This window comes from Hipposideros armiger, unplaced genomic scaffold (genome assembly GCF_001890085.2).
Source record: "Hipposideros armiger isolate ML-2016 unplaced genomic scaffold, ASM189008v1 scaffold_94, whole genome shotgun sequence".
NCBI classification, from domain to species: Eukaryota; Metazoa; Chordata; class Mammalia; order Chiroptera; family Hipposideridae; genus Hipposideros; species Hipposideros armiger.
The window spans coordinates 615,249-623,393 of NW_017731444.1; the positions used below are offsets into that span (position 1 = coordinate 615,249).

Sequence of the window (8,145 nt, forward strand, 5' to 3'; positions counted from 1 at the left end):
TTATAGTTGACATTCAATATTATTTTATATTAGTTTCAGTTTCAGGTATACAGCATAGTGGTTAGGCATTTATATAATTTATTAAATGACCCCCCCCATTAAGTCTAGTGCCCATCTGACACTACATAGTTTTTACAATATTATTGACTATATTCCGTATACCGTACTTCACATCCCTGTAATTACTTTGTGACTACCAATTTGTACTTCCTATTCCCTTCACCTTCCTCACCCAGCCCCCCAAAACCCCTCCTATCTAGCAACCATCAGTTTGTTCTCTGATCAAGAAATGCATTTTTAATAGAAAGGCATAAATAGGTTAACAGTAAAAGGATGGAGAAAGATTTATCATGCTAATAGTAGTCAAAAGAAAGCTAGAGTGGTTGTATTATTATCAAAGTAGATTTCATGGATTCATGATACGGAAGTCAATTAAACAAGAGGACATAATAATCCTAAACATATATGCTCCTAATAACAGATTTTCAAGTTATATGAAGCAAAACTGATAGCACTGCAAGGAGAAATAGACAAATGCAAAATAATTATTGGTGATTTTAATACCCATCTCTCAATAACAGAATAAATAGGCAGAAAATCAGCCAGGATATACTGTACTCAAACAACACTATCAACTAACTTGACCTGTTTGATATTTATAGAATATTTCACCCACCAACATAGAATACACATTCTTCCCAAGCGCACACAAAACATTTATCAGGTAGGCCATTTTCTGGTCGATAAAACAAGTGTAAATAAATGCAAAAGAATTTAAGATGTGCGAAGTATATGGTCTCTGACAATAATAGAATTAAATTAGAAATCAACAATGGAAAGATTCTAGAAGAATCACCAAATTTTTGGAAACTAAATAACACAGAGGTAAAAACAAACAAACAAACAAACAAACAAACAAACAAACAAACAAACAAACAAAACACCACTCAAAAGGGAAATTAGAAAGTATTTTTAACTGAATGAAAATGAAAACACAACATATCAGAATTCATGATATGCCCCTAAAGCAGTACTTAGGGAGAAATGTATAGCTCTAAAAGCCTATTTTAAACAAAAAAGAAAGGCCTTCAATCGAAGACCTCAGCTGCCACTCTAGGATACCAGAAAAGGAAGAGGAAATTAAACCCAAAGTAAGCAGAAGAAAGGAACTAATAAATATAAAAACAGAAAACAGAAAAACAATACAGAAAATCAGTGAAACCAAATGCTGGTTCTTTTAGAAGATCAATAAATGGATAAACCTGTAGTCATACTCCTCAGGAAAAAAAGAGAGAAGACACAATTTATCAATATCAGAAATGAAAGTAATGACATTGCTACAGATTCTAGAGATATTAAATGGATAAGGAATATTATGGACAACTTTATGCCAACAAATCCAGCAACTTACAAGAAATGGACAAATTCCCTGAAAAATACAAATTACCGAAGCTCATTCTAGTAGAGCTTAAGGAAGAAATAATACCAATTCTACACATACTCTTCCAAAAAACTGAAGAGGAGGAAACACCTCCTAACTCATTCTATGAGGCCAGCATATCATATGTGATACCAAAACCAGACAAATATCCATCATGAACATCGATGCAAAAATTCTAAACAAAATTTTATTAAATCAAATCCCACATTTGTGCAGCTCTGCATGGCTGGAGAAAAGTCCTCATTTAAAACTTTTGACCACAAACCTCAGGTGGGCCCTTATTAAAAAGATAATACGCCATGTCCAAGTGAGGTTTATCTGGGAAATGTAGGGTTGGTTTAAAATTGGAAAAGCAATTGATGTAAATTCATCATATTAAACTAAAAAAATCTATAATCATCTGAATAGATACAGAGAAAGCATTTGACAAATCTAACATCCATTCCTGATAAAAACTCTCAGAAACTAAAAATAGTAGGGAATTTCCTCAACCTGATAAAAGGCACCTATAAAAAACATATAGCTACATACACACACACAAACATACAAGGTCGGACAATTAAGTTCGTAAACTCATCCTAGAAAAAGTGCTACAAACCTCATTGCTGAATATCACTAAGGTCACATTTGCAGTACTCTCCTTGGGAAGCTATGCACCGACAGCAGCGCCTAGTCCACCCTTCAAAGCAATTTTGGAACTCTTTTTCTAGAATGGCCATCAGAGCTGTCATCGTATTACCCTTGATGTCCTGAATATCATCAAAATGTCTTCCTTTCAATATTTCCTTTATCTTCGGGTAAAGAAAGAAGTCATTGGGGGCCAGATCAGGTGAGTAGGGACGGTGTTCCAATGCAGCTATTTGTTTACTGGCTAGAAACTCCCTCATAGGCAGTGCTGTGTGAGTTGGGGCATTGTCGTGATGCAAGAGCCATGAATAGTTGGCGAAAACTTCAGGTCGTCTAACTTTTTCACGCAGGCTTTTCAGCACTTCCAAATAGTAAACTTGGTTAACAGTTTGTCCAGTTGGTACAAATTCATAATGAATAATTCCTTTGATATCAAAAAAAGGTTAGCAACATCGGTGCAACAAGTTCACGAACTTAATTGTCAGACCTTGTACATACACACATACATACGTAATGGTGAAAGACAGTACTTTCCATCAGTAAGGTCAGAAACAAGACAGATGTCCATTCTTACCACTATTATTCAACAGTGTACTGGAAGGTCTAGCCAGTACAATCAGGCAAGAAAAATAAATAAAGGACACCCATTTTCAGTTCCCGATTTATATCCTAAACAAACTCTTGTACCTGTTCAAATTAGGAGAGAGAACAAGAATGTTCATAGCGGCTTTGCCTATCATAGCAAAAATGAAATACAACAAACTACAACTAAATATAGCAACATAGAAAAAAATCTTAGAACTATAATGCTGAATTTAAAGAGAACATTTTAGAAGACCACTACATATAACAATGACCTCATTTTTATAAAGCTAAACGCAAGCACAACTAAAAAACCTGTTGTTTAATATTATACAATCTGTGACAATTTACTTTTTAAGAGCAAGGTCATGATAAACACAAAACTCAATTTACTTACTACCTTGAGGAGAGGTGTAGGTAGTGATATGAGACGGGGAAGGACCATGGTGGTGGCGTCAATGGTATTTTAAAGGTTCTAATTTTAAGTTTGTTGGTAGGTTCACAGGTGTGCATTATTATGCTTCCCAATTTTTATTTTGTTATATTTTTCTTTTCTATGTATCATCTAGGACATAATAACTTAATTTTTTTTCAAATGGATCAAAAATTTAAGTGTGAACAATGAAACCATAAAAGTACTAGACGAAATCATAGGATAAATTTTAAAAATATTATCTTGCCATGATGAAGGCCTTTCTAAATATGATAAAAATCCAAAGTACTTAAAAGATTGAGAAATTGGGTAAATTTCAAAATGTAAAAAGTTAAAAGGCAACAACCAACTAGAAAAAAAAATATGTGCAACTCATGACAAAGGGCTAATTGCCTTAATATATATGTACTCCTACAAACCAGTAACAAAAGCCAATCCTTTATAGAAAAATAAGCAAAGGATATGAACAGACGGTTCACAGAAAAGGAAAAACAAACAGATTTTAAATACATGAATGTGTGCTAAACCTCAGAGTAAGAGACATGGAATTCACTGGGATATCACAGTTGACTTAGACGATGGAGAAAGATGAAAAGAAAATATGGTAACCACTGCTTGTTGCAGTCCTTTCTCAACCCTGAGATCACTTGCCTTCATTCCTTGAAGATTTTAGTCCTGGGTCACTATATATACTCTTGAACATTGGTCCTGTCATAATTCTTGGTGATTTCAATATCGATATAGATAGATAATTCTTCCAACACATTCTCTTCTCCATTCCTTGAGCATCTCTCTCTTGCAATGTCCTGTCTTCACCCACCCTTGGTCGCAAATTACCAATAAATGCAATTCCCAAATAATTCTACCTATAGGCAACCCACTCTCTAACCTCCAGCTCAACTCCTTATTAGTACCTCAACTCCAATAACTCTTTGGCCCCCTCAGGACCTATGTTCCATCCATCCTGCCTTCTCTTCCCTCCGCTGCATTCCTCTCCTCACCCAACTTAAATCCCGTTCCATTTTTGTAAACACCCCTTGCATATGCTTACACTCTCTGGCCCTCTCATGTTTCATTGTACTCACCTAGCCCCTAACTCTGGTCATAAGCCATCTCTCACCTGTTCTATACCTGCATTTGTGCAGCTCTGCATGGCTGGAGAAAACTCTCACTTTAAATTATGACCACAAACCTCAGGGGGCCCCTTAGTACTGCATGGCAATCACAAGACATTTCCATGTTCCATTCACTTCTCTGGCACGACTATTTCATGCCCTAGTGTCTCCCTTTCCATCCTCATCCTCAACTCTTGACCCTGTTTCCTATTTCATTGAGAAAACAAAGCAATCTGAAGAGAATGTCTGCAAGCTCCCACATTGGATGTACCCTTTTACCCATTTTTGTGCCCAGGTTCTGTCTTCCCTGCTGTTTCCATGGATAACTGTCTATGTTCCCAGCTAAAAATCAGTCCTGTGAATGCGATCCCATACACTTTGTCAACTAAAGGACATGGCTTTAGCAATTCTCTCTTCTATCTCGTGCATCACCATTTCCCCCTTTCCTATCGGGTTTTTCACACCAGCATGTGAACAAGCTAGATCTTTTTTTTTCTTGGCCTTAACACTGTGGTCCAGCCACCACCCCATTTCTTTGATCCTTATAGAGCAAAATTCAAAAGAATTTCTCTAGTCATTGTCTATAATCTCTCTTCTCCCATTCTCTCTTAGACTTACCCTCGTCAGGCTCCTGCCTCTCCACTCCACTGAATAGCTCTTGTTGAGGTCACCAGTGTCCCCCACATTGCTAAGTTCAATGGTCAATTCTTAGTCTCTTTTTATCATACCCACAAGCAGCATCTGATGCAGTTGACTATTGCTTCCTTTTTGGAATATTTTCTTATCTAGGCCTCCAAGACACTCCACTCCCCTGATTTCCCTCTGCCTGCTCCTTCTCATTCTTCTTTGCTGGTTCCACATCTCCATGACCTCCAAACACTGGACACCCCAAGATTCAGTTCTTGAACTTCTATTTTCTATCAACATTCATTCCCTCAATGATTTCATTCATTCAAATTTCTATCTGCAGGGCCGGCTGAGTGGCTCAGCTGGTTAAGAGCTCGCTTGGGAGCACCAGCTCTGAGCAGCAGGGCTGCAGTTCGGATCCCACCACATTGAGGGCCAGTGATGCTGCGCCCTCTACAGCTAAGATGATGAACAACAGCTCGACCTGGAGCTGGGCTGCCGTGAGTCACCGGTGACGGTGAAGGCTACAGCAGGGCTGCAGTGGACTGCCGTGAGCTGCGTGAGTGTCCGGCAGCTGGTGAGCTGCCGGGAGCCACTGTGAGTGGCCAACCAATGACCAGTGACCGTTTACCTCACCCAGGAAGAGTGCAATGATAATACCAACATGGGGCCAGTGAAGCGACGTCCTCCACAACTAGACTGAAGAACAAAAGGACAGCAACTTGTCTGTTCCCCTCCCCTCAACTCCCCAATAAAATCTTAAAAAAAAAAAATTTCTATCTGCAGCCTGGACCTTTCCCTTGAGAGCCATACTCATGTTTTCAGCTGTTTTTTCAACATCCGCACCTGGATGTTAAGTAAGCATCTTAACTATAATGTGTCCAAAACTGAATTCCTGAACTTCCTCCTCCCCAACCTGCTCCTCCTGAAATCTTGCCCTTCTCAGTAAGTAGAAGTTCTTTCTGAGTTGCTCACAGACAGAAACCTTGGCAAGGCAGTTGAGTTCTCTCTGTTACTTTGTTTCTCCTTCCATAACAAATCCTGTCAGTTCTGCCTGTGAAATATATCCAGAATCCAACCACTCCTTATAACCTCTTGTTATAACACCCCTGGTCTTGGCCTCCATCATCTCTCACCTGGGTAACTGCAATGGCTTCCTAACTCATCTCCCTGCTTCCACCCTTGCCTCCTACAGGTCATCGTCACCACAGGAGCTAGTGTGAACTTGCTGAAATAGAAATCAGGTCATATCATTCTTCTCAGCATCCCCAGTGGCTTCCACATTATTCAGAAGAGGAGCCAAAGTTCTTACAATGGCCTACAATCATGGCCCTTGCAGCGTTCAAGGCTCTGAATGATCTTGCCTTCCTTCTGTGCTACCCATTAGCTCTCCGACATCACCTCCTCCCACTGCCCCTCTCGATCCAGTCACCTGAGCCTTCTTGCTGTTTCTTAAACACACCAGCTACACTCCAGCCAAGAACATCCCCCCCCCTGGTTCATACATCCCTTACTTCCTTTAGGTCTTAGCTCACATGTCATCTTTTCAGTGAGGCCTTCCTAACATATTCTAAAATTGCAATACTCCCTTCCTGGGCACTCTCTGACCTGTCCTGATGGCTTTCTTTTTGTCCTTAGCCGTTATCACCATCTAACATGCTATATATTTTATTCATTCAGTGAGTTTATGTTTATCTCCTCTACTAGATTGTTAGCCCATGAACACAAGGCTTTTTGTGTATTTGGTCACTGCTTAATCCATAGCATACAGAAGAGACCTGGCATAGAGTGGATGTTTAAAAGTTATTTGTTGAATGAATAAACAACATACTTAATTGGCCGGAGTATGGGGAACAGGCATTCTCAGAATTGCTGGTATGAATGTCAATTGGTATAATCTCTACACAGGATAAATTGGCAATAATTATCAAAATTACAAATGCACGTATCTTTTGACCCAACAATCTACTTCTAGTAATATCTTTCATATAAATTCATACATGTACAAAATGACACATGGACAAAATAATGTACTGTAGCATATTTTATCCCTGAAAAAAGAGTGACAACAGCTAAAATGTCCAGCAATAGAGACTATTTAAAGAAATTATGGTCCATCCATACAATGGAATATTTTGCAGTAGCAAAAAAATAATAATAATAAGGAGACTTCTTGTGTCTTGATATAAGTTCATATATATGTATGATATATATATATATATAATCATATATATACACATATTCTATATATACATATATACATATATGTGAGAGAGAAGGTTGCCACCATTTTTATAAAAATAAATGGGAAAATGCAAAAATAATATGTATCTGTATTCTCTTATATATGCACAGATTATCTCAGGAAGGATACCCAAGAAACTGCTAAGAATGATTGCCTATTTGGAAGGCAATGGATGGGTCAGAGGCAGAGGTGGGAGATGCTGCAAACCCTTTTAAACTTCTTGAATTTTTGCACCTTGTGAATGTTTTACCTATTAGAAGAAGAGCAAGGCAGGGTTTATGTTCCAATACGAATGATTTGTTTTATATATATATGATGAATTTTAAAGAAATGTAAGTACAAAAGAGTGTATGTAGTATGCTATACATAGTGGTGGGGGCTGACTTACTTTTTATTAGTTACTCTTTTGAACCTTTTGAATTTTGTACCTTATATATGCATTTCCTACTAAAAAAATAAAATAAGCTTTAAAAATCATAAATCATGGTAGGAGAATGAATTTTCACACGTATCACCTTGACAACCGTATGACTGAAACCTGTCAAGTATCTCCCCAGTTTTCATACGAAGGAAACAGACATTCAGAGAAGTCAAGTCAAACAGTACAGAGGTGGCATCTGGGCTAGAATCCAGCTTTCCCAGTGCCGCCCATGCCGGTCTCCCCACCCTTCCAGCCTCTCTCTGGGGCTGGTTCACTTCTCGCCCCTCATCCCCATCCCCATCCTCTGCTCTTCCTGGGCTCCTTCTGTCAGAAAACACTGCTCCTAAGCCCAGCCCCAGAAAGTTTGCCAAGGTTTCTTTCAGGGGGTCATGGCTGGTGGCTCCCTAGTACCTGACAGTTTCTCCCTCTGCTGGAGCCACCGCAGTGTTCTGTGACTGAACCCAGCCTGCCCAGACCTGACAGCTCCCAGGTCCCCTCCCCCAGCCTGTACCTGTCAATAATGACGGGGTCTGAGGGCGTCTCATTCCGGTTACCACAGCTCTTCCGGTCACAGCATCGGCTGATGGAAAGATGAGGAGGAGGAAGGGAATAAAGGACAGGGAAACTACTCTGTGTGTGTGTGTGTGTGTGTGT

At 39.1% G+C, this 8,145-nt stretch overlaps 1 protein-coding gene across 1 annotated transcript in view; it reads right to left on the reverse strand.

Annotated features, from left to right (window-relative positions):
* The window catches only part of EBF4 (EBF transcription factor 4), a 59,392-nt gene that overhangs the window by 37,731 nt on the left and 13,516 nt on the right, over positions 1 to 8,145 (reverse strand). Inside the window, exon 6 of the mRNA XM_019645676.1 lies at positions 8,003 to 8,071. Coding sequence (XP_019501221.1) covers positions 8,003 to 8,071 — 69 coding nt within the window. The remainder of the gene's footprint in view (positions 1 to 8,002; positions 8,072 to 8,145) is intronic.